Here is a 25229-nt window from a genome sequence, read left to right on the forward strand (position 1 = left end):
CCCCCCCCCCCCCTGAAAACATAGTAACTCTTGCCCCAGGGCAAAACCCTCTACAGTAAAGGCTTGGGATCCTAGAGGAAGGGTATGGCTAGGACCCTGCCTCAAAATGGGTAGAAAGCTGACTCTGGAGTCCTACTATCCTCAGAGGGAGGAACCAACCTCAGAGGGAGACAATGGGGACTCCACACCCAAAGCTGAAACTTCAACAGGGAATGGGTCCCAAGCACAGAAGGCTCTCCTAGATGAGAACTTTGGAAACAAAATGAGAGAGATAGAAGACAAAATGAATTAGAAAAAACATTATAATGAGGAAAACATCTCTCTAAAAAAGAAAAGTGTATGATATGGAAAAGGAGCTTCAAAAATTAACCAAGGAAAATGATTTGCTAAAAACTAGAATCAACCAAATGGAAACAACTTTATGAGGAACCAAGAATTAGTCAAGCAAAATGACAAGAATGAAAAATTAGAAAAAGAGGTAAAATACCTCAAAGAAAAAATAACTGACCTGGAAAACAGATCCAGGAGAGATAATCTGAGAATCATAGGCCTACCAGAAAATCATGATGAAAAAATGAGCCTGGACAACATTCTCCAAGAGCTCGTTAAGGAAAACTGCCCTGAGATACTAGAACCTGAGGGGAAAATAGAAATCGAGAGAATCCACCAGATACCTGCTGAAAGAGATCCCAAACTAAAAAGTCCTTGAAATGGTGTGGCCAAACTCCAGAACTACCAGATAAAAGAGAAAATACTTCAAGCGGCCAGAAAGAAACAATTCAAATATCGAGGGTCCACAGTGAGGATTGCACAGGATTTGGCAGCCTCTACACTGACAGATCGGAGGCAGTAGAATACAATTTTCTCATTCAACGATATAACAGAGTTCCAGACCTTCTTGATAAAAAAAGCTATAACTCAATGGAAAATTCAACCTCCCATTACGAGATGCAACAGTGACTTAGAAAGGTAAACAAGGAAAACACACACACACACACACACCCTGCTATTTAATAAGAGCAAACTGGTCATAGACAAGTAGAGGGTATGAGTATAAAATACACAAAATGACGATTTAAAAAAATCTTATTAAGGGCTGCAAAGGGACTGCAGTGGAAGAAAGGGAATAAACTGTATGGCAGAGGAAAAGAAGGGAGGGAGACGGGAATCATATGAGCTTTTCCCTCATTGGTTCTGGTACAAGGAGGGAATAACAACCAGTTAAGCATAGGACTCTATGGAGAAGAAATGCAAAAAGTATCATTTTAGAGGGAAAGAGGGGAGGGAGAGGAGCTTTGCATGAGATGTGTTCCTGTCACTCTTGGTGCAAAGAAGAAATAACATACTTCATTAAGTATAAAAATATCCTATAGGCAATAGGAGGGGGAAAGGTTATGAAAAGGGGGTGGGAGTGCTTTGTAGGGAGGGAAGAAGTAAGGGGAAAGGGGAGGAAAAGGCAGGGGGGCTGATAAGGGAACACTGAGGGAGGCAGTGGTCAAAAGGAAAACTATTAATGGGGGAAAATATGAACATTAACAGGGGTGGGAATAGGCGGAAAAGAAACTGATAAAAATCATAACTGTAAATGTGAATGGAATGAACTCTCCTATAAAACGGAGACGGATAGCAGAATGGATTAGAAATCAGTCCTACAATGTGCTGTTTACAAGAAACACATCTGAAACAGGGATACACACAGGATAAAGGTAAAAGGCTGGAGTAAAATATATCATGCCTCAGCTAAAGTAAAAAAAGCAGGGGTAGCAGTCCTTATCTCAGATAAAGCAAAAGCAAAAATTGACCTAATTAAAAGAGATAACAAGGAAACTATATCCTGTTAAAAGGCACCATCGAGAATGAAGCAATATCATTACTTAACATATATGCACCAAGTGGTGTAGCATCCAAATTCCTAGAGGAGAAGGTAAAGGAATTAGAGGAAGACATAGATAACAAAACTATACTGATGGGAGACCTTAATCTCCCTGTCTCTGAACTTGATAAATGCAACCTCAAAATAAAAAAGAAAGAACTTAAGAAGGTGAACAGGATTTTAGAGAGGATAGGTATGATAGGTCTCTGGAGAAAACTGAATGGGGATAAAAAGGAATATACTTTCTTCTCAGCAGTTCATTGCACATACTCAAAAATTGACCACGTTCTAGGGCATAAAAACCTCACAATTCTATGCAGTAAGGCAGACATATTAAATGCATCCTCAGATCATGATGTAATAAAAATTATATGCAATAAAGGGCCATGGAAAGACAGACTAAAAACTAATTGGAAATTAAACAATTTAATCCTAAAGAATTAGTAGGTCAAACAAGAAATTATAGAAACAATCAGTAATTTCATTCAAGAGAATGATAATAATGAGATAACATACCAAAATTTGTGGGATGCATTAAAGGCAGTTCTTAGGGAACTTTTATATCCCTGAGTGCATACACGATTAAATTAGAGAAAAGGGAGCTCAACAAATTGGGCATGCAATTAAAAAACCTAGAAAAAGAACAAATTCAAAATCCCCAATTAAATACTAAATTAGAAATATTGAAAACCAAAGGAGAGATTAATAAAATTGAAATTAGGAAAACTATTGAATTAATAAATAAAACCAAGAGCTGGTTTTATGGAAAAAAAACAACAAAATTAATAGACCCTTAGTCAATATGATAAAAAAAAAAAGAAAACCAAATTATGAGTATCAAAAATGAAAAGGGTGAATCTACCTCCAATGAAGAGGAAATCAAAACAATAATTAGGAATTATTTTGCCCATTTGTATGCACATAAATTTGACAATCTTAGGGAAATGGATGAATATTTAAAAAGACACAAGTTGCCCAGATTAGCTGAAGAGGAAGTAAATTACTTAAATAACCCCATCTCAGAAAAAGAGATTGAACAAGCCATCAGTCAACTCCCTAGGAAAAAAACTCTCCAGGGCCAGACTGGTTCACTAGTGAATTCTATCAAACATTTAAAGAACAGTTGATTCCAATACTCTACAAAGTATTTCGGAAAATTAGTGAAGAAGGAGTCCTCCCAAATTCTTTTTATGACACAAATACAGTACTGATACCTAAATCAGGAAGAGATAAAACAGAGAAAGAAAATTATAGACCGAGATAATCTCCCTCATGAATATAGATGCAAAAATTATAAATAAAATACTAGCAAAAAGACTACAGCAACTTATCTCAAGAATAATACACTTTGATCAGGTAGGATTTATTCCAGGAATGCAAGGATGGTTTAATATTAGGAAAATCATCAGTATAATTGATCATATCAACAATAAAACTAGCAGAAACCACATGATCATCTCAATAGATGCAAAAAAGGCTTTTGACAAAATACAACATCCATTCCTATTAAAAACATTAGAAAACATAGGAATAAGTGGAGCCTTCCTTAAAATAATAGGTAGCATCTATTTAAAGCCATCAGCAAGTATTATATGTAATGGGGAGAAGCTAGAAGCATTTCCCATAAGATCAGGGGTGAAACAAAGGTGTCCACTATCACCCCTCTTATTCAATCTGGTCCTAGAAATGTTAGCAGTAGCAATTAGAGAAGAAAAAGAAATCAAAGGAATCAAATTGGGCAAAGAAGAGACCAAGTTATCACTCTTTGCAGATGATATGATGATATACTTAGAGAATCCTAGAGAGTCAAGTAAAAAACTACTTGAGACAATAAATATATTTGGCAAAGTTGCAGGATATAAAATAAACCCACATAAATCCTCGGCCTTCCTATATATTTCAGTGAAATTCAACAGCAAGAGATAGAGAAATCTCATTTAAAGTTACTGTAGACATTATAAAACTTTTGGGAATCTATCTGCCAAAACAAACCCAGGACCTATATGACCACAACTACAAAACACTTTTCACACAAATAAAGTCAGATCTAACTAATTGGAAAAGTATCAATTGCTTGTGGCTGGGTCGAGCTAATATAATAAAAATGACAATTTTACCTAAATTAAATTATATATTTAATGCCATACCAATTAATTTACCAAAAAACTACTTTATAGAGATAGAAAAAAATAGTGACAAAATTCATTTGAGAGAATAAATGGTCCAGAATATCAAGGGAATTAATGAAAAGAAATGCTAGGGAAGGTGGACTAGCTATACCAGATTTCAATCTGTATTATAAAGCAGCAGTCATCAAAACTACTTGGTATTGGCTGAGGAATAGAGGAGTGGATCAGTGGAATGGATTAGGCACACGAGATTCAGAAGTCAATGACTATAGTAATCTATTGTTTGATAAGCTCCCAGACCCTGGTTTTTGGGATAAGAATTCACTATTTGACAAAAACTACTGGGAAAACTGGAATATAGTACGGCAGAAACTGGGCATAGACCATTATCTAAGACCATGTACCAAAATCAAGTCTAAATGGGTGCATGATCTAGATATAAAGGTTGATACTGCAAGCAGTCTCCTAAAACAAGGAATAGTTTACCTATCAGACTTGTGGAAAGGGAAAGACTTTATGACTAAACGAGAATTAGAGAACATTATAAAATGTAAAATGGATAATTTTGACTATGTGAAATTGAAAAGCTTCCGTACAAACAAAGCCAGTGTAACCAAGATTAAGAGGGTGGTGGGAAATTGGGAAAGAATCTTTACAACCTATGTCTCTGACAAAGCACTCATTTCTAAAATATACAGAGGATTGAGTCAAATTTATAAGAATACAAGTCATTTCCCAGTTGATAAATGGTCAAAGGATACAAACAGGCAGTTTTCAGAGAAAGAATTAAAGGTATCTATAAGCACATGAAGAAATGCTCTAATTCACTATTGATTAGAGAAATGCAAATCAAAACAGCTCTGAGATACCAGATCTCACCAGTCAGATTGGCTTAGATGACAAAACTGGGAAATGACTTGCTGGAGAGGATGTGGGAAAATTGGAACACTAATGCATTGCTGGTGGAGTTGTGAACTGATCGAGCCTTTCTGGAGAGCAATCTGGAATTATGCCCAAAGGGTTATAAATACTTTCATACTGCTTTGATTCAGCAATACCACTCCTAGGGTTATATCCCAAAGAGATCATAGAAATGGGAGAAAGACTCATATGTACAAAAATGTTTATAGCAGCTCTTTTTGTGGTAGCAAAGAATTGGAAATTAAGGGGATGCCCATCAATTGAGGAATGGCTGAAGAAGTTGTGGTATATGCATGTGTAATGGAAATGCAGATTTAAAGATCTTCCCTGCCCCTAGGCTAACGTGCACCTGGAGCCTGGGGTGGGAGGCTGGTTTTTCAGTAGATACTTTTTGATTGGCCAGTGGGTCAATAAGGTTGTTACATTCTCTGAGCCAGGAGAAGGCTATATAAGCCCTGATGTGTAGCTTTGTTTTGGGACTCACTTTGAGAAGTGTTCTGTGATTTGATCTGAATTCTGGGAAGCCGTTGTTGAGAGTCCCCCGGCTTTGAAAAACCCAGAATGTGGAAATCCAGATGTTGACTGGGTATGGATGTAATGGTTGGACAGTTTGGAAATCTGTCTACTTGATGTTTCTGTCTTGATAATTATGCCTGTATACTTTGAGTTTCGGGGTGCTGACCTTTTCTCCTGAACAAGGTAAACGATATATGTCTGACTGATTAAAGTAAGCTTGTTAACCCATTTTGAGTTGCTTTCCTTTAACAAAGCAGATCCAAGAACCTGTGGTAGCTGCAAACCCTGAGGATGCTTGGGGTGCTTGCTGCTACAGCATGTTATGGAATACTGTTGTGCTATAAGAAAGGAGGAGCAGACGGTCTTCATATTTTCCTGGAGAGGCTTATACAAACTGATGCTTTGTGAGAAGAGTAGAACCAGGAGAAATTTGTACACAATTACAGACACAACATATGTGTGATGACCAACTTTGATAGACTGGATTCTTCTCAGCAATGCAGTGATATATGTCAATCCCAAAATACTCATGAGGGAGAGAAATATGTACATCCAGAGAAAGAACTAAGTTTATATCCAGGTGGAAGCAAAATACCTGATCTTTTTCCTTTTCTTATTTGGTTTTATGTCCTCTTTACCATTTTTCGTTCCAGCTGATACAATCCGTCTTTATAACCTGACTAATGTATAATGTGAAAATATTTACAGATCCTATATGTGACTATATGCCGCCATGGCAGGGAGGGGAGGGAGGGGGACAAAATGTGAAAGTCAAGGGATTGTGGAATTGAATCCTGTAAACTAAAAGGAAACAAACAAATTAATTAAGAAAATAAAAGTGGGGGAAAAAAAGTTTCAGCTCTACTTCAAGACTTTAAGAGGAACTGTTTCTCAAAACATAAATAATACAACTGTTTACCAGTAATAATTGGGGTCTTGATTTTGAACTTTGAAATAAAACAATTGAATAACCTAAAAAAAAAGAATGAATAGATTATTGAAAGAACAGTTAAGGAAGTTATGTTCTAATAATTCTTATCAACATTGAAAGGATAATTTTTTACTGTTTTATGCAGTTAGGAGGAACTATACTTTTGGCCAGAATGATTACGTTTCAGTAAATTAGAAAACAGCAGACATGTTAGTTCCCAAATATTGAGTATTGGAATGTGAGGCAAGATGTCCTAGCACCACAGCCAGGAACACCTAGTTTGGCAGGATATGATTTACATTGTTTAGAGGACTTTTGGTTGGATAGAAAAGAAATAAGAAAAATCTCCACTGTAATATATATGAGAATCCCTAAAATTCATTTTGGACAGATATTACCCAAATCAGGTTTAGCAGCCTGAGAAAGACATGTATTGACTGGAGTAATGGATTCTAATTATCAAGGAGAAATTGTTTTGACATTCTAAAATTTGCTTGAAGAACCCATACAGTATTGCAAAAATGATAGAATAGTTCAAGTGATTATTATTCCTTGTGAAACAGTACCCCTTGTGAAACCTGTCCCTTCTTCTGAAATAACTATCAGAGGAACTGAAGGGTTTGCTTCTACTGATAGAATAAAATTGGGAGCTAAAGTATGGGTAAAGTAGAAGCCAGATGATGTTCCAAAGGCTATGGAGATTATAGCACATGGGAAAGACAATACTGTAACTGTTGTTTATTGGGGAGAAGAGGATTACCAGATTGTACCCTTAACTCATATTCTACCACTAATGAGGCTATGATAGTGAGTTCATGGACTCTAGAAGCATGGCTGACCCTTTATTTGTTTCTTTTTGGCTTTTTGTCTGTTAAACTTGTTTGCAAGATTTGTTTCCTACAGGCTTAGTACCTTCCGTCTGCTGAAGCCTGATCGCTTTAGCCAGATAGTACAAAGATAGTCCTATCTTCAGCTGTGATGTGTCACCCCTGCTCCTGGTGTCAGCCAAGGTCCAGATGCCAGCTAAAGAACTGAACTCTCAAATGGAACCTCTTGCGTCAGGGACAGCTCTATATCCAATTTCAGATTTTGCACCCCATTTGTTTGATGTGCGATGTGCTCAAAACCCCACCCTAAGATATTGTTTTATGTGCTTATTTTCTGTTATCCCCGTTATATTGTTGTCAAGTTCTGTTGACACCAGTTACCCCCAAAAATACACTAACAAAATGCACTAAAACTAAAAAAATTCATATTTTTGCTATGTAAGGGACATGAAAGGTCTTGGGGCCAAATGTAATGGTAAGGGAATTTGAAGATTTTTCCTGCCCCCAATAGGTCAAATTTTTGTAATCACATGGAACCTGTGGGTAGTAGGAGTTTGCTGAAGGGTAGAGCAGAGCCCACAGGAAGCTGGGAGACAGAGCAGCTAGACAGAGGGAGGAGAGAGGACAGCAGGCAAGCAGACAGTTAGGCTTGTGATTAAATGTTTATTTGTGGGATAAGGATGGTGTGGCTCCATGCTATGTTGTGGTGTATTAACTTCTTTGCTACAATGATGGATTCAGCTTTCTGCTTTTGGGATTGTTTTCTGGTGTCAGAATTTTTTTTTTGCTTCTGTCTCCAAATGGAGTCTTATATTTTGCTATTGAGCACTATGCCAGCATATTTACAGTCACCATTGGTGCTGTGAATATTGCATTGGTGGTACAAGTTCATAAATAAGTGCTAGCATTATAGCTTTACTTTTGACATTAGAGGCTCATATAAGAATATTAAGTGATGACCCAGAGCAGCCGAAGTTATCTTGTCTGTGTAGTGGAAAAAAATTAGGATTTTCTTTAAAAAAACAATCATTGACTTTTAAGGTTAATGAAACTGGCGTTTATTAATAGAAGCCTAAAAGACATTGTAAAATGGTAGAAAGAATAGAGAGTATGAGTAAAAAGACTAGAGTCCTACTCTTCCCACTAATGCACTGGGTAACCTTGGGCAAATTGATTAATAGTTATCAACTTGTGTCTTCATTCATTAAAAGGATGCTAAATCTGATTGCTGCACTGACTGTGTGCTTTTGGAGAGTTTCCAAAGATAGTATACAGAAGTGCCTTCTAAATTGACTTGCCTGTGTAAACTTGTAGATTAGATAAGTTTCTTCAGGACAGGGGTAATACTATATCTTCATACATCCTTTAGTATCTAACACAGAATGGTGTTACACATAGAAGGTGCTTGCTAGACTAGTATATACTAACCATCTGTGTGTGTGTGTGTGTGTGTGTGTGTGTGTGTGTGTGTGTGTGTACACATACATATTTGAATAACTGAGTTGGAATTAGTGAAATCTAGTATTCATTTCTGACTTGGTATAACTGTTCTTTCACTTTTTGTTTAACAGTAAGAATGGGACAGATATTTTAATCTGGTCTAATTCATGAGTTGTTAATAAAAGATTGATGGTAAACTGTTCTGACTTCTGAGGTACATAGGAGTTAATTTTTATGCAAATTTTGTCCTGTTCTTAAGAGTGCTTTGAAAGAAGTAGGTTTTTGCATGTTTTAAGTAACAAATAGTTTCCAACACTCAACCTATAAAGATAAAATATTAGTAGAAATAATGCAAATGGTACAGTGAATCTTGGCTTAATGTGTTTGCTGCTTAAATTATAGTGCAGGACCCATGCCTTTGTAATTTTTGTTTTGTATAGCATATTTGAAAAACTTACTATAATGATGAAGAAAAATAACCCAAATACATGGCTTTTTATTAAGGTTGGCAAGTAGAGTTTTCCAAGTTACTTAGTTTGTATCCAAATAGGGGAGGATTCTTCCAATTTACACTTTCATAATTATATTGTTATATATACACTATTATAATTAGATGATTTGGAATAGTTTTGTTCACTTTCATCAGGACTTGTCCTTTTCATGATTTTACCATTTAAAATTTCTGCTTAATTTTTTATCTACCTTCCTACCTATTATTTAATGATAATCATTATAATTTAACTTGATACATTACATTTGGTTAATTTTGTGCCTGCAGTTTGTTCTTTTCTTAAACAAAAAACCTAGTCCCTTTGAGTTGAAGAGAAATTCATTTCTACATCAAGATTATTTTAGATTTTTTCTTTTCTTTTCAGATAATCAATGTGTTGTATTTATGAAGAAACTATGGCATGTATGCTTTAGAGCATTTCATGTAATATATATATATATATATATAAATTATGTTCCTCTTTCCAGAAATTCCTGACATCGTGAATGCAAAACATCTGAGAACTTTCAGGTTAGTCTGCCTACAACATTATTAATGTGACTTTTTTCTCTAGCACATAATTATGAAGAATCTGATTTCTTTGGAAACGTACTTTGTACAAAAAGAAAAGCTTCACCACCTCATTTAAAGAGGAAAGTGTTAAGTAGAAAATTATTTAAGAATTTCCTAGAGGTCTTTGTGCTTTCTATACTATAACACTGAAACTGCCTCATGGATCATGTCAAGGTGCTTGACTGGCAACTCTTGATTTCAAAGTTCTGTATTTCCAAATATTTTATGTTTATTTGTTTTAGTCCTCTAAAGAACTTTCTATCACTTTCCCTTCTCATTCCCTATTTTTTAAAAAGGAGACAATAAAGCTCACATTTATATTTCACTTTTTGAGTTAAAAGCATTAAATAAATGTGAGTTTTATTCTTATCTCACCTTTATAAAGAGTGGGACAGAATTGATAAGTTGCTTAAATTCAAATTCCCACAACTTTTGATCATCATCTTTATCTTAGTCCTTTATAAAATCTCTTCATAACTTTAGAGTGTTATCAATGAGTAAATAGTTGTACTAGGGAAAGTAAGTCCTAAGTAATTGATTGACATAGTAGATTCATAAATCATTTATCAGCAGTTATTCAAAGGGTTTAGTTAAAAAAAAAATATACTTCAGGTGTTCAAGCTTTTTGAAAATGAATTAAATTGTTGTAGGAAATACAGTGGAAGAAAGCTCCATTCATTGTCTTATCTCTGGCATAACTTCGGAATGCATGCCATTATTTTATTATTAGAGATAAATAGTTCTGATGTTTCATATTTAACTAAGGCATAAATTAATGCTATTTGATGATACCCTACCACCCCACACTCCTGATACATAACTAGCTGAACTTCCTAGTATTAAAGCTGTGTTAGAGCATTTTTAACTCTTAGATTAATAACAATTTAAAATAATTCCTCTGATCACAGGGTCATAGATCTACAGCTGGGAAGGGCTACAGAGGCTGTGTCACTTGCCTGCATTCACTCAGCTAGAGAGGTGGCATTTATATGTTATCTGATTACAGAATCAGTAGTCATGCTTGAAAAATTGTCATCCAGCCTTTGCTTTGAAGACTTCAGAAGAATGTCTGGGGGTGGTGGGGCAGATATTCTCCTATTTCACTTTGCGATAGCTCTGATTGTCAGGAGGTTGATCTGTATATCAAGCTGACATCTATCTTCATCTTCTGTCTGCTATTTCTAGTTTCCCCCTCTCCCTCAGTCAAGTAGAACATGTCTCCTTTCTTATGATACCCTTTCAAATACATAGATTTAGTGGTGAAATACCTCCAGAACCTTCCTTGGATGGTTCTTTTTTTTGGAGGGCAATTGGGGTTAAGTAACTTGCCCAGGGTCACATGGCGTGTGTGTGTGTGTGTGTGTGTGTGTGTGTGTAGCCGAATCTGAACTCAGGTCTCCTGACTCCAGGGCTAGCGCTCTATTCACTGCGCCACCTAGCCGCCCCTTTGGATGGTTCTTTTATTTAATTTGTGTGGATTCTTTTTTCCTCTGTCACAGGTAGCAACCATCCCATGCCTTGGATGAGAGATTTTGTGAATTTCCTTGTTTCATATGTTCATTACGCCTGGAGTCTTTAGGGGGTCTTCAGAAATGATCTCTGTATTTACTTTGGTTGGTCCTTGGACAGTAGGCCTATCTTCTGTTACTGAGTCCAGACTCAAATCCTTTCCAGCTTTGTAGAACCTGCTACAGCTGTGGACTACTGGCAAAGTCTTGAGAAGCCTCAGACAAAATTGCCTTCATACTGAGAAGGAAAAAGAAGTAGGTCTGTAGTGAGTTCAGTTTCAAATGCATCTGTGGTCTCCTTGGTTTGGATGTAGGATCTTCAAGGAATATAGAGTGTAAACTCTCCATTCTTTGCTGCTTCTTTTCTTTATCTTCTCATAACTTTGACATAGGATCCACCTAATACATTGGAGTCCTTCTTCTCTTTATCTTTTTTTTTTCATTTTTCAAATGCTTTATTAACTATTGATTTCCATCATTCATTTCTGCCAGATTTTGGGTTTCAAATTTTCTCCCCGTTTTTCCCCTACCCGCCGCCCCAAAATAGCAGTCCCACAGGATATCCCCTCCTGCGAACTGCTCTCTCCAGTATCTTCTCCCATACCCCCTTTGACTTTTCCAGTAGGGCATGGTGGATCTCTATGCCCCAGTGCCTGTATATCTTATTTCCCAATTACATGTAAAATAGTATTAATAATAGTATGTATATTTTAATTTCATTTTAAAACTTTGATTTCCAGATTCATTCCCTTCCTCCCTTGTCACCCACCCTTACTGGGAAGATAAGCAATTCAGTATAGGTTGTACATGTGTAGCTAAAGCAAAAAACATTACCATAGTAGATGTATTGTAAAAGACTGACTATATTTCCCTCCCTCCTATCCCATCTCCCACTTGTTCTATTTTCTACTTTGATTCCATCCCTTTTCAAAAGTGGGTGCTTCCAACTTCCCTCCCCACTAGCCTGACCTCCCTTCTATCATCCCCCCTCTCATCCCCTTCTCCCCTACTCTCTTGTAGGGTGAGATACCCTATTTAGTGTGTATGTCATTCCTTCCCTGAGCCAAATTCAATGAGAATAAGGTTGACCCATTCCCTTTTGCCTTCCTATTCTTCCCCTGCATTGTAGTCATTTTCCCTCGCCTCTTCTATATGAGATAGTTTACCCCATCCTCTCTTCCCATCTCCTGTCATTATATTCCTCTCTCACTTCTTAATTTCACCTTTTAAGTATCATTCCTTCCTATTAAATTGGTCCTGTGCTCTCTATCTATGTATACCTGTAAACATATATACATATAAACATAATACATATTCACATATGTATTCATACACCTGTATAGCCTCTGATATAGACATATATACACATATAATCCCTTCAACTATTTTCATACTGAGAAAAGTTTCATCAGTTATAATTATCGTTTTTCTGTGTAGGGATATTAATAGTTCAACTTTGATAAGTTCCTTATGATTTCTTTTTTTCCAATTCCTTTATTAACTTCTGATTTACATCATTCATTCCCGCCAGATTTTGAGTTACAAATTTTCTCCCCATTTTTCCCCTACCCACCGCCCCAAAATAGCAGTCCCACAGTATATCCCCTCCTCCAATCTGCTCTCTCCCATATTTTCTCCCATACCCCTTTCGACTTTTCCAGTGGATCTCTATGCCCCAGTGCCTGTATATCTTATTTCCCAATTACATGTAAAATAGTATTAATAATAGTATACACACACACACATATATTTGAGTATTTTATTTTAAAACTTTGAATTCCAGATTCATTCCCTTCCTCCCTTGTCTCCCACCCTTACTGGGAAGATAAGCAGTTCAGTATAGGTTGTACATGTGTGGCTAATGCAAAACAATAACATAGTAGACATATTGTAAAAGATTGACTATATTTCCCTACCTCCTATCCCACCTCCCACTTGTTCTATTCCCTACTTTGATCCCATCCCTTTTCAAAAGTAGGTGCTTCCAACTTCCCTCCCCTCAGCCTGCCCTCCCTTCCATTATGCCCCCTCTCATTCCTTTCCTCCCCTACTCTCCTGGAGGGTGAGATACCCTATTTAGTGTGTATTTCATTCCCTCCTCAAGCCAAATTCAATGGGAATAAGGTTGACCCATTCCCTTTTGCCTTCCTATTTTTCCCCTCCATTGTAACCATTTTCCCTTGCCTTTTCTATATGAGAGTTTACCCCATTCTGTCTCTCCCCATCTCCTCTCATTATATTCCTCTCTCACCTCTTAATTTCACCTTTTAAGTATCATCTCTTCCTTTTAAATTGGTCCTTTGCCCTCTATCTATGTATACCTGTAAACATATATACACACATTCACATATGTATTCATATGCCCATATACCCTCATATATAGACATATATATATATATATATATATATATATATATACACATATATATATATATATTTCTATTCCCTTCAACTACTGAGAAAGGTTTCATAAGTTATAATTATTGTTTTTCCATGTAGGAATGTTAATAGCTCAACTTGGATAAGTTCCTTATGATTTCTCTACCCTGTTTAGCTTCTCATGCTTCTCTTGCTTCTTGTATCTGAATGTCAAATTTTCTATTCAGCTCTGGTTTTTTCATCAAGAATGCTCAGAAGTCCTCTATTCCACTGAATGACCATATTTTCCCCTGAAACATGATACTCAGTTTTGCTGGGTAGGTGATTCTTGGTTTTAATCCCAGCTCCTTTGCCCTCCGGAGTATCATATTCCAAGCCCTTCGATCCCTCAGTGTAGAAGCTGCCAGATCCCGAGTTATCCTGATTGTTTCCACAATATTCAAATTGTTTCTTCCTGGTTGCTTGTAATATTCTCTCCTTGATCTGGGGATTCCAGAACCTGGCTATAATACTCCTAGGAGTTTTCTTTTTGGGATCTTTTTCAGGGGTTGATAAGTGGATTCTTTCAACCTCTATTTTGCCTTCTGGTTCTAAAACATCAGGGCAGTTTTCCTTGAGTATTTCTTGGAGGATGATTTCTAGATTCTTTCTTTGATTGTGGCTTTTAGGTAGTCCAATAATTTTTAAATTATCTCTCCTGGATCTGTTTTCCAGGTCATCGGTTTTTCCAATGGGATATTTCACATTGCCTTCTATTCTTTTATTTGTTTGGATCTTTTTAACAGCATCTTGATTTCTCATAAAGTCATTAGCTTCCTTTGCTCCAATCTAATTCTGAAGGAGTGATTCTCCTCAGTGAGCTTTTGAGATTCTTTTTTCCATCTGGTTAATTTGGCTTTTTAAGGCATTTTTCTCCTCATTGTCTTTTTGAGCCTCTTTTGCCATTTGAGTCAGTCTGTTTTTTAAGGTGTTATTTTCCTCAGTCAGGCTGTTGATTCTTATTTCATAATTTTCTTGCATTGTTCTCATTTCTCTTCCCAATTTTTTCTCCACTTCTCTTACCTGCTTCTTAAGGGCCTCTATGGCCTGTAACCAGCTCGTATTTTCCTTTGAAGCTTTTGGTGCAGGAGTTCTGACTTCAATGTCTTCCTCCTATTCCATGCTTTGCTCCTTTTTGTCCCCAAAATAGGAGTCTAATGTTGGATTGCTTTGCTTGATTTGCTTCTTTTGCCTGCTTATTTTTCCACTCAATTATTTGACTGTTGGGCTTTTTGCCACAGTAGGACTCTGCCACCAGACAGGGGAGTTTCATTCCAAATGCTGGGGTTTTCTCAGCTGCCAGGGATATTGGTTGGGTGCCCTCTCTGAAGCCTCCACACACTCTGGCAAGCTCGTCGCACACCTCAGGACCTCCACCCTAGACAGCAATCCAGCTCCAAGCAGGTTAAAGCAAGAGCAATCACCCCTCAGACTGGTGCTGGGTCCCCCTACACTCTGCAGGCCAGGAGCTGAAGTTGCCATGTGGCAGCAGCTGTGCTGCAGTCCTCAGCGGCTTCTCGCCCTGGGACAAAAGCCAATGCACTCCCAACTACTGGATCCCAAAGTCCAGGCTGCACTGGCCTCTCACTTTGTCCTTAGCATCTATGTGTTGATAATTCTGGAAAGGGCCACAGCTGCTGCTGATCTGGAGTTCCTCCAGCTTGTGATTGGTCAGGCCCGCCCTGGGGCTAAAACCTCTGGCTTGTGCAGGGGCTGGGCTTGGCTCCCAGAGCTCTGTGCTAGCCAATTCCTGCTGGCCTGCCGGGCTGTCCTCAGCACGAGGTTAGCTTCTCTGTGTCATTTTGTGGGTTCTGTAGCTCCAAAGTTTGTTTAGAGTCCCCTTTTACATGAATTGGGGGTGGTGGTAGCTGGAGCTGCATGGAGGTCCTGTTTCTTGTATGCTATCTATCTCTTCTCTTTATCTTGACATCACAAGGATAGCCATTCCTCAGTCATACAACAACACTAGTAGAGCATTGGAATTAAAAAGAGAAATCTTTGTTTCCAGGAGAAGCTTGAGGTCATTAAAGTAGCTTTTTAATTTCCTAAAGGCAATACAGCTGTCCCTCTTCTTCTTGGAGGCCTAACTCATTCATTTGTACTGTCACTAACAGACAAGCTCTTTATGAAGTGTGTAACTTTGTATCATATTCCAGGCAACAGACATTTTTCATCTGCTTGTCTTTCTTGAGTGAATTGTGAGGCCAAATTCTTTTGAGAGAATGTGCTATTCTTCCAAGAGGCTCTTCAGGGGGTTGGGCTTTTATGAAACCATCACTCTATTATCCTAGAATGGAATCTTGGAAGACATCACCATTCACAGTGAACCTCTGGTGGAGAATCTGGTGCATTGAATCTTCTCCACCACACTGGCAATTACCATTGGCAAGCATATGTTCACTCTCACTTGAAGTTAATGATCAGCAAGGTTGTTAGACAAGGTTATTTCTGTTATATGTTTCAAATTGTTTTCATATTTGGAGAGGAGATAGCATATTTGGGAAGAATCTTTATGGAAATGTTTTGTTCAGCCAAAATAAATGCTTTTCATAATAAACAGACAGTAAATATATCAGGATATTACTTCTGCTTCATATTTTATATACCTAACAGAAAACGTATGATCCATTGTAGAGTATCTATGGTGAGAGCCTGCCTGTCCCTGCTCCTAATTCCCTGATCTCTGTGTATGTTTAAGTAAATCTCAACTATTTTGTAGTCAGCATAGAGGTCTTGAGGAAGTTAGTGATGTTTTATTGGTTACTTTATCTTATATCATTAAGGTCAGAGATTTATTCCATGTTTCTGGTGTCTTTCCCTCCTTGAGATATATTGTGAATTGATCCCACAGTGTTTTCACAGTTGTCACCTCCAGCACAGATCACTTCTATTTATATACATGTCCAATCCGGTGGCTTTTCCTGCCTCTATTTTCTTTAGTAACAAGAGGGAGTGATTGTAATATCCTTGATGTTGAAAATAATGTTATTTAAAATCTTCATTTTTATTCTATTTGTTATACTTCTTCCATTTTCAGTTTAAATGCCCGTAACCTCACTTGCTTGCATCTCTTGCCAAACTTTATTTAAACTGACTTTATTCTCCATTGCATCTTTGTTTTGGTGGGTACTGCTCAAAATTTTTCACCATTTCTCTTCATAAGATTTTTTTTTTTTGCCTTTTGGAGGGCAATTGGGGGGGGTTAAGTAACTTGCCCAACATTACACGGCTAGTTTTTTTGTGTGGGTGTTAAGTGTCTGAGGCCGGAACCAAACTCAAGTCCTCCCGATTCTGGGGCCAGCACTTTACTCACTGCGCCACCTAACCACCCCTTCTTTATAAGATTTTACAAATGATTTTATATCCTAAATGGATGTTGGTTTTGGCTGTCATCTCCTTTGGTTTGGCAAGTACATGAAGTGCTTGTTGATTAAGGGGCTTTTTTGGAGTCCATGGTTGGTGTGACGATTGATTTGTAGCAGTTGACCAAAGGAAATTGCTAAGATTGGCATTGATGTCATTTGTCCATTATGATTGTCATATTGTCCATTATCCATTTTTAGTTATCAATTACTTATTTTAAAAATAATTTTGTCTGTTAGTGTCAACATTCATATCTAATTATTACTCATAATTATTTTAAATTTAAAAAAGTAATCCTTACAAAGTGGAAGGATGGTTCACAGACAAGGAGAATTCTTTACAGATACATATCACCATAGTGTTTCAGTTTTTAAGACAGAGGGCACAAAAATGAAAGCTTTACCTTGTAAGAACCCATACAGAGCTCCCAGTTAAAGAATATTTGACAAAGATGGTATTCATTCCTTTTTAAAATAATTAGCAACAAATCAGTCTTTGCCATCTACCACTTAACTCTCCTTTTTTCTTAATGACCTTTGGTCCCACATTGTCCCCATTTTCTTTGTGGTGTTTTGTGTTAGTCCCATTGCAGAAAGAACTTTTTGGCTCTTCACTTATGGCAATACAGGGCTTTCCCTCCCAAGTCTTCTGTGTCAAATGCAGGTAGATAGTCTTGCTTTGTAATAAGAGAGACCGTGGCTTTACCATGTCTTTCTTTAGCGGTAAACTTTTTGTCATCTAGGCATATTGCCACAGCAGTCCTGGCACCTAACATAATACAGAAACAGTATACTTTTAATTTTGAGGTGAGAATTTAAACACATGATGCTGGCATTCTGTAGGGTATATTATGCTCCCAGGGAACTATAGGCTTTTTTGCTTATGAGGTATCCTGTGAAGATAACTCGTTACATTTTGTTTTTTCCAAAAATTTTAAAAATGCATTTATTGGGACATTTGAATAGAACACCAGCCCTGGAGTCAGGAGGATCTGAGTTCAAATTCGGCCTCAGATGCTCAACACTTACTAGTCATGTGACCCTGGGCAAGTCACTTAACCCCAATTGCCCTGCCTTCCCCCTCCAAAAAGCAAAAAAACAAAAACCATTTATTTTTATTCTGAACATAAACATCAAACAAAATGGGCATTCTTGTGTACATAATAGAGTAGAAAATGAGGCTTGTATATGAAAGTAGTGATCTCACATCTCAGTTACTTTTGAAATAATTTAGGATTGAGTTGTTTCAGTTGCTTTCCCATATCTTTTTCTCTTTATGAATCTTTCACTAGTTTGACTTGACAAGTTTGTAGTCTGACTATACATAAACAGCTGATTCAGGGATGACTGCTGTTGAATCTTTTTCAGTCTGTTAACATATAATCAAATAAATCCACATAAATCATCAGCATTTCTGTATGCTACCAATAAAGCCCTACAGTAGGAGATAGAGAAATTTCATTTAAGATAACTGTAGACAGCATAAAATATTTGGGAGTGTACCTGCCAAGACAAATCCAGAAACTATATGAACACAATTACAAAACATTTTTCACACAAATAAAGCTGGATCTAAATAACTGGAAAAGGGGGCAGCTAGGTGGCACAGTGAATAGAGCACTGGCCCTGGAGTCAGGATGACCTGAGTTCAAATCCTGCCTCAGAAGCTTAACACAAAAACTAGCCATCTGACCTTAGGCAACTCACTTAACCCCCAATTGCCCTACCTTCTCCCCTCCAGAAGCAAAATAAATAAATAAATAACTGGAAAAATATAATTTGCTCATAGTTAGGTTGAACTAATATGTAAAAATGACAATTTTTCCTAAATTAATTTGTTAAGTGCCATACTAGTCAAACTACCAAAAAATTATTTTATACAGCTTGAAAAAATAACAATTCATCTGGAAGAACAAAAAGTCAAGAATATCAAGGGAATTAATGAAAAAAATGGAAAGGAAGGTGACTTAGCTGTACAGGATCTAAAACTATAAGTTTTTCTTATATATTATAAGTTTGGTAATCATCAAACTGTTTGGTACTGGCTAAGAAATAGAGTGGGGATCAGAGGAATAGATTTGGTACACAAGACACAATAGTTAATGACTATAGCAATCTTCTGTTTGATAAACCCAAAGACTCCAGCTTCTGGGATAAGAACTTACAATATCACAAAAATTTTTGGGAAAAGTGGAAAATAGTATGCCAAAAACTAGGTGTAGACCAGCATCATACACCATATACCAAGATATGGTCAAAATGAGTATATGATTTAGACATTAAAGGGTGAAGCTATAAACAAATAGGAAAGCAAGGATCAGATCTGTGGAGAAGGGAAGAATTTAACAAGAGATAAAAATAGATAATTTTGATTACATTAAATTGAAAAGTTTTTGCACAAAGTCAGTGCAACCAAAGCTCCCTGTAGTCATATGAAAAAACATGTTTCAAATCACTATTGATTAGAGAAATACAAATTAAAACAACTCTGAGGTATCACTTCATGAAACCTATCATATTGGCTAATATGACAGAAAAGTAAAAGGAGGGGTGTTGGAGAAGATGTGAGAGTTGGTGGAGTTGTGAATTGATCCAACCATTCTGGAGAGCAATTTGGAACTGTGCCTAAGCGGCAGACCCTTTCATCCAGCACTTCTAGGTGCTAGCACTATGACTAAGAGATCATAAGAAAAGGGAAAAGGACCCAGGTATACCAGAATGTTTATAGCAGCTTTTTTTGTGGTGGTAAAGAATTAGAAGGGCTTGCTAGGTGGCGCAGTGAATAGAGCCCTGGAATCAGGAGGACCTGAGTTGAAATCCGGCCTCAGACACTTAACACAAAAAACTAACCGTGTGACCTTGGGCAAGTCACTTAACCCCAATTGCCCTACAAAAAAACCCTATTTTAAAAAAACAAACAATTTTGGGGCGGCTGGGTGGCCCTGGAGTCAGGAGGACCTGAGTTCACATCCGGCCTCAGACACTTCACACACATACACACAAACTAGCTGTGTGACCTTGGGCAAGTTACTTAACCCCAGTTGCCCTCCAAAAAGCAAACAAACAAACAAAAAATTAGAAATTGAGGGGATGCTCATCGATTGAGGAGTGCCTAAACAAGTTGTTGTATATGAGTATAATGGAAAACTGTTCCATTATACTATACATTATATTATCAGAAAAACCTGGAAACACTTAAACATGAATTGATGTTAAGTGAGCAGAACCAGGAGAACATTGTACACAGTAACAGCAACACTGTGTGATGAGCAACTTTAATAGACTTATCTCTTCTCAGCAATGCAAGAATCTAAGACATCTTCAAAGGACTCATGATGGAAAATGCTTTCCATATTCAGAAAAAAAATTATGGAGTCTAAATGCAGATTGAAGCATACTATTTGCCCTTTTTCTCTCTCTCTTTTTTGTTTCTTCTTTCTTGAGGTTTCTCCCATTGGTTCTAATACTATTTTTTAAAAAAACACATGTAATCAGCTTCATCTTTTTATGATATCATTTGGTGCTATGTCTGGTGCCTACAGATTCTTTTCTTCAATAAAGTATTCATGACATAAGTGCATGAGGCTTCCATGTAGTGTTCAAGTCTTTAATCTCATCCATCCCTTCCTCTTGATCCATGCTTTGTTCTATATGTGCATTCCCACCTTTAACTGAAGTCACCACATATCAGATTTAATTTTGAAGACCTTTCTTATGAAATTCTCTGTGAATTTTCTCAACCTTTTTAATCATCTGTAATTCGTGTTGGTGCATAAGATTTAACTATTGTTATGGTGATCTTTTTACAAATATGTATCATAAGCACTGCACTAAAAGATGACTAAATCTCATTAGATAATGTGTCTGGTACATTTGAACATATAAAACCGAACTCTGCCCATATCTCTTTGCTTTTCCATGGAACCCTTTTTCTATTTAACTGCAAAGCTTCCTTCTTTCTTCTGACATAGTTTATACTAAAAATTTTAAGATTGCCATGACTGAGTTCCTCCAGTAGACTAATCTCAAAAAGTGAAGTATAAATGTGAGCTTTATTGTCTCCTTTTTATTTTATTTTTTAATGTTTATTTTTAGTTTACGTCTTTCATTTCCACGAGATTTTGAGATACAAATTTTCTCCCTGTCTTTCTCCTACCCACCGTTCCAAAATAGCGATCCTACTGTATACCCCCTCCCCCCAATCTGCTCTCTCTTATTTCCTCCTCCATCCCCTCTCCAACTTTCCAGTAGGGCAAGATAGATCTCTATACCCAGTGCCTGTATATCTTATTTCTCAGTTGCATATAAAAAAAATAACATTTTTTTAAACGTTTGAATTCCAGATTCATTCCCTTCCTCCCTTGTCACCCACCCTTACTGGGAAAATAAGCAGTTCAGTATAGGTTGTACATGTGTAGCTATGCAAAGCAATAACATAGTAGATATATTGTAAAAGACTGACTATATTTCCCTCCCTCCTATCCCACTTCCCATTTGTTCTATCCTCTACTTTGATCCCGTCCCTTTTCAAAAGTGGGTGCTTCCAACTTCCCTCCCCTTCGAGCCTGCCCTCCTTTCCATCATCCTCCCTCTCATCCCCTTCATCCCTACTCTCCTGGAGGGTGAGATACCCTATTTAGTGTGTATTTTATTCCCTCCTCAAGCCAAATTCAATGGGAATAAGATTGACCCATTCCCTTTTGCCTTCCTATTCTTCCCCTCCATTGTAACCATTTCCCCTTGCTTCTTCTATATGTGATAGTTTACCGCATTCTGTCTCTCCCCATCTCCTCTCATTATATTCCTCTCTCACCTCTTAATTTCACCTTGTAAGTATCATCTCTTCCTGTTAAATTGGTCCTGTGTGCTCTATCTATGTATGCCTATAAACATATATACACACATTCACATATGTATTCACATGCCCATATACCCTCATATATAGACATTATATATATGTATATATATATATATTTCGAATCCCTTCAACTACTGAGAAAGGTTTCATAAGTTACAATTATTGTTTTTCCATGTAGGAATGTTAATAGTTCAACTTTGATAAGTTCCTTATGATTTCTTTTCCCTGTTTACCTTCTCATGCTTCTCTTGCTTCTTGTATCTGAATGTCAAATTTTCTATTCAACTCTGGTTTTTTCAACAAGAATGCTTGAAAGTCCTCTATTCCCCTGAATGACCATATTTTCTCCTGAAACATGATACTCAGTTTTGTTGGGTAGGTGACTCTTGGTTTTAATCCCAGCTCCTTTGACCTCCAGAATATCATATTCCAAGCCCTTCTATCCCTCAGTGTAGAAGCTGCCAGATCCTTGGTTATCCTGATTGTGTTTCAGATTGTTTCTTCCTGGCTGCTTGTTATATTCTCTCCTTAATCTGGGAGTTCTGGAACCTGGCTATAATATTCCTAGGAGTTTTCTTTTTGGGATCTTTTTCAGGAGGTGATTGGTAGATTCTTTCAACCTCTATTTTGCCCTCTGATTCTCAAACATCGGGCAGTTTTCTTTGAGAAGTTCCTGGAGGATGATTCCTAGGTTCTTACTTTGGTCATGGCTTTCAGGTAGTCCAATCATTTTTAAATTATCTCTCCTGCATCTATTTTCCAGGTCAGTGGTTTTTCCCATGAGATATTTCACATTGCCTTCTATTCTTTCATTTGTTTGGATCTGTTTAACAGCATCTTGATTTCTCATAAAGTCATTAGCTTCCATTTGCTCCAATCTGATTCTGAAGCAATGATTCTCCTCAGTGAGCCTTTGAGATTCTTTTTCCATCTGGCAAATTTGGCTTTTTAAGGCATTCTTCTCCTCATTGCCTTTTTGAGCCTCTTTTGCCATTTGAGTTAGTCTGTTTTTTAAGGGGTGATTTTCCTCAGTCAGGCTGCTGACTCTCATTTCATAATTTTCTTGCATTTTTCTCATTTCTCTTCCCAATTTTTCCTCCACTTCTCTTATATGCTCCTTAAGGTCTTCTATGGCCTGTAACCAGCTCGTATTTTCCTTTGAAGCTTTTGGTGCAGGAGTTCTGACTTCACTGGCTTCCTCCTGTTCCATGCTTTGCTCCTTTTTGTCCCCAAAATAGGAGTCTGATGTTGGAATTTTCTGTCTGCTTTTTTTCCTTTGCCTGGTCATGTCGCCCCTCAGTCACCTGACCCCTGGGCTTTTTGCCACAGTAGGACTCTGCCAACAAACGGGGGGGGGGGAGCTTTTGTCCCAAACGCTGGGGTTTCTCAGCTGCCAGAGATATTAGATGGGTGCCCTCTCTGAGGTCTCCACACGCTCTGGCAAGCTGGACACACACCCCAGGACCTCCACCCTAGACTGCAATCCAGATCCAAGAAGGTTAAAGCAAGAGCGATTACCCCTCAGACTGGTGCTGGGTCCCCCTACACTCTGCAGGCCAGGAGCTGAAGCTGTTGCATGGCGCTGGCTGGCTGTGCTGGAGTCTCAGCAGCTTCTTGCCCCAGGGGCAAAAACCAAGTACTCCCATTTACTGGGTCCCAAAGTCCAGACTGCACTGACCTCTCACTTTGTCCTTCACATCTATGTGTTGATAAATCTGGAAACAGCCACAGCAGCTGCTGATCTGGAGTCCTTCCTGCTGGTGGCTGGTCAGGCCTGCCGTGGGGCTAAAGCCTTGGTGTGGGGCTGTGCTCAGCTCCCAGAGCAATATGCTGGCTGATTCCTGCTGGCCTGCCAGGCTGTCCTCAGCAGGAGGTTAGATTCTCTGTGTCATTTTGTGGGTTCTGCAGCAACAAAGTTTGTTTAGATTCCCCCTTTTACATGGATTGGGAAGGTGGAAGCCGGAGCTGGGGGGTGGTCCTGCTGCTATCATTCTGAAGACTTCTAAAATAATACAAACTTGAAAATTAAAACTGCTACATTCATACTGAGAGGGATTACAGCACTGTATAATTGGGAAGATCTGAGTTTAAATCCTTTCTTAGATTTTTACTAAGTTGTGTGGCCCTGAGCAAATAACAATATCTAAGACTCAGTTTCCTTATCTGTAAAGTGAAGGGGGTTAGATCTGTTAGTCTCTCAAATCCTTTCTCGATCTAAATCTGTGTTTGCACGCTGAGATTAAATATGAAAATTGTTTATTACTTAAAGCTTTGTTGCTTCACTAATTTCTGAGGGAAAACAAAAAAAAAATCTCTTCTAGTAGAAACACTAGCCATATTGAATGTTAAGTTTCTAACCTGTGTTTTATAAGTTTTCATATGAACCTGCTGTGGATAGTCACTGATAGTATTATAAACTGTGTTATGCCAATATGTACAATATTATTGAAAGAGTTTATTGTCTCCTAAATCATCTCTCTCTTTTTTTTTTTTTTTGGCTCTTTGGAGGGGTAATGCAGGGCACTTGTGGTCAAGTGACTTGCCCAAGGTCACATGGCTAGTAAGTGTTAAGTGTCTGAGGCTGGATTTGAACTCAGGTCCTCCTGACTTCAGGGCTGGTACTCTATTTACTAGCCGCCCCCTTAAATCATCTTATAAGGTCTGTTGATCTCACTTTTCTTTTTAATGATGTGACTTCCTGTTGGATAAAATTTCAAAGCTCACTCTTGCATCTCACAAAGTATCACTCAGTCTGGTTCCAGCCTACCTTTCTAGACTGATTTTCATATTTTACATACTCTGTATTCTTCCAAAATTGGTCTTCTTACTGTTTACTCAGACTGGATATTCTCTCTCTACCTAGATAACTTTGGATAGGCAGCTTTCCATCACTGGAGAGAACATATTCTCTCTTCACTTGTCAGTTTTAGCAGCTAGTGTTTATCTAAACCCCTAAAGTACTTTAGGGGTCACAAAATACATTTGATTGTCACAACCCTGTGATGTAGGTGTTCTTATCATCCCTATTTTTCAGATGAGCAAACTGAGGCAAGAGAGGCTTAAGTGAGTTACCAATGAGTACATTGCTTATTGTCTGAAGCAGAATTTGGTCTCTGATCTTCCTGTACTCTAAGTCTGTGCTACCTAGCTCCTGTACAAGCTTTGTCCTTATTGGTACCTTGCCTAATTCCTAGCACATAGTAGGCTTTTAACAAGTGCTTGTTGAATTAAATTGTTTATTCATATTAACCCTTCCTTTGAAGACTGATTTTTTTTTTTTTGCCTTTTTGGAGGGCAATTGGGGTTAAATAACTTGCCCAAGGTTACACGGCTAGTTGTGTGTGTGTGTGTGTGTGTGTGTGTGTGTGTGTGTGTGTGTGTGT

At 37.7% G+C, this 25229-nt stretch overlaps 1 protein-coding gene across 2 annotated transcripts in view; it reads left to right on the forward strand.

Moving 5' to 3' along the window:
• The window catches only part of TMA16 (translation machinery associated 16 homolog), an 88436-nt gene that overhangs the window by 60917 nt on the left and 2290 nt on the right, over positions 1-25229 (forward strand). For both annotated transcript variants that reach the window (XM_069097688.1, XM_069097697.1), the window contains exon 6: positions 9616-9658. In XM_069097688.1, coding sequence (XP_068953789.1) covers positions 9616-9658 — 43 coding nt within the window. The remainder of the gene's footprint in view (positions 1-9615; positions 9659-25229) is intronic.

Source organism: Petaurus breviceps, unplaced genomic scaffold (genome assembly GCF_028583685.1).
Source record: "Petaurus breviceps papuanus isolate PSGF00001 unplaced genomic scaffold, PetGlider_PUasm1.0 126, whole genome shotgun sequence".
In the NCBI taxonomy this organism is placed as follows: domain Eukaryota; kingdom Metazoa; phylum Chordata; class Mammalia; order Diprotodontia; family Petauridae; genus Petaurus; species Petaurus breviceps.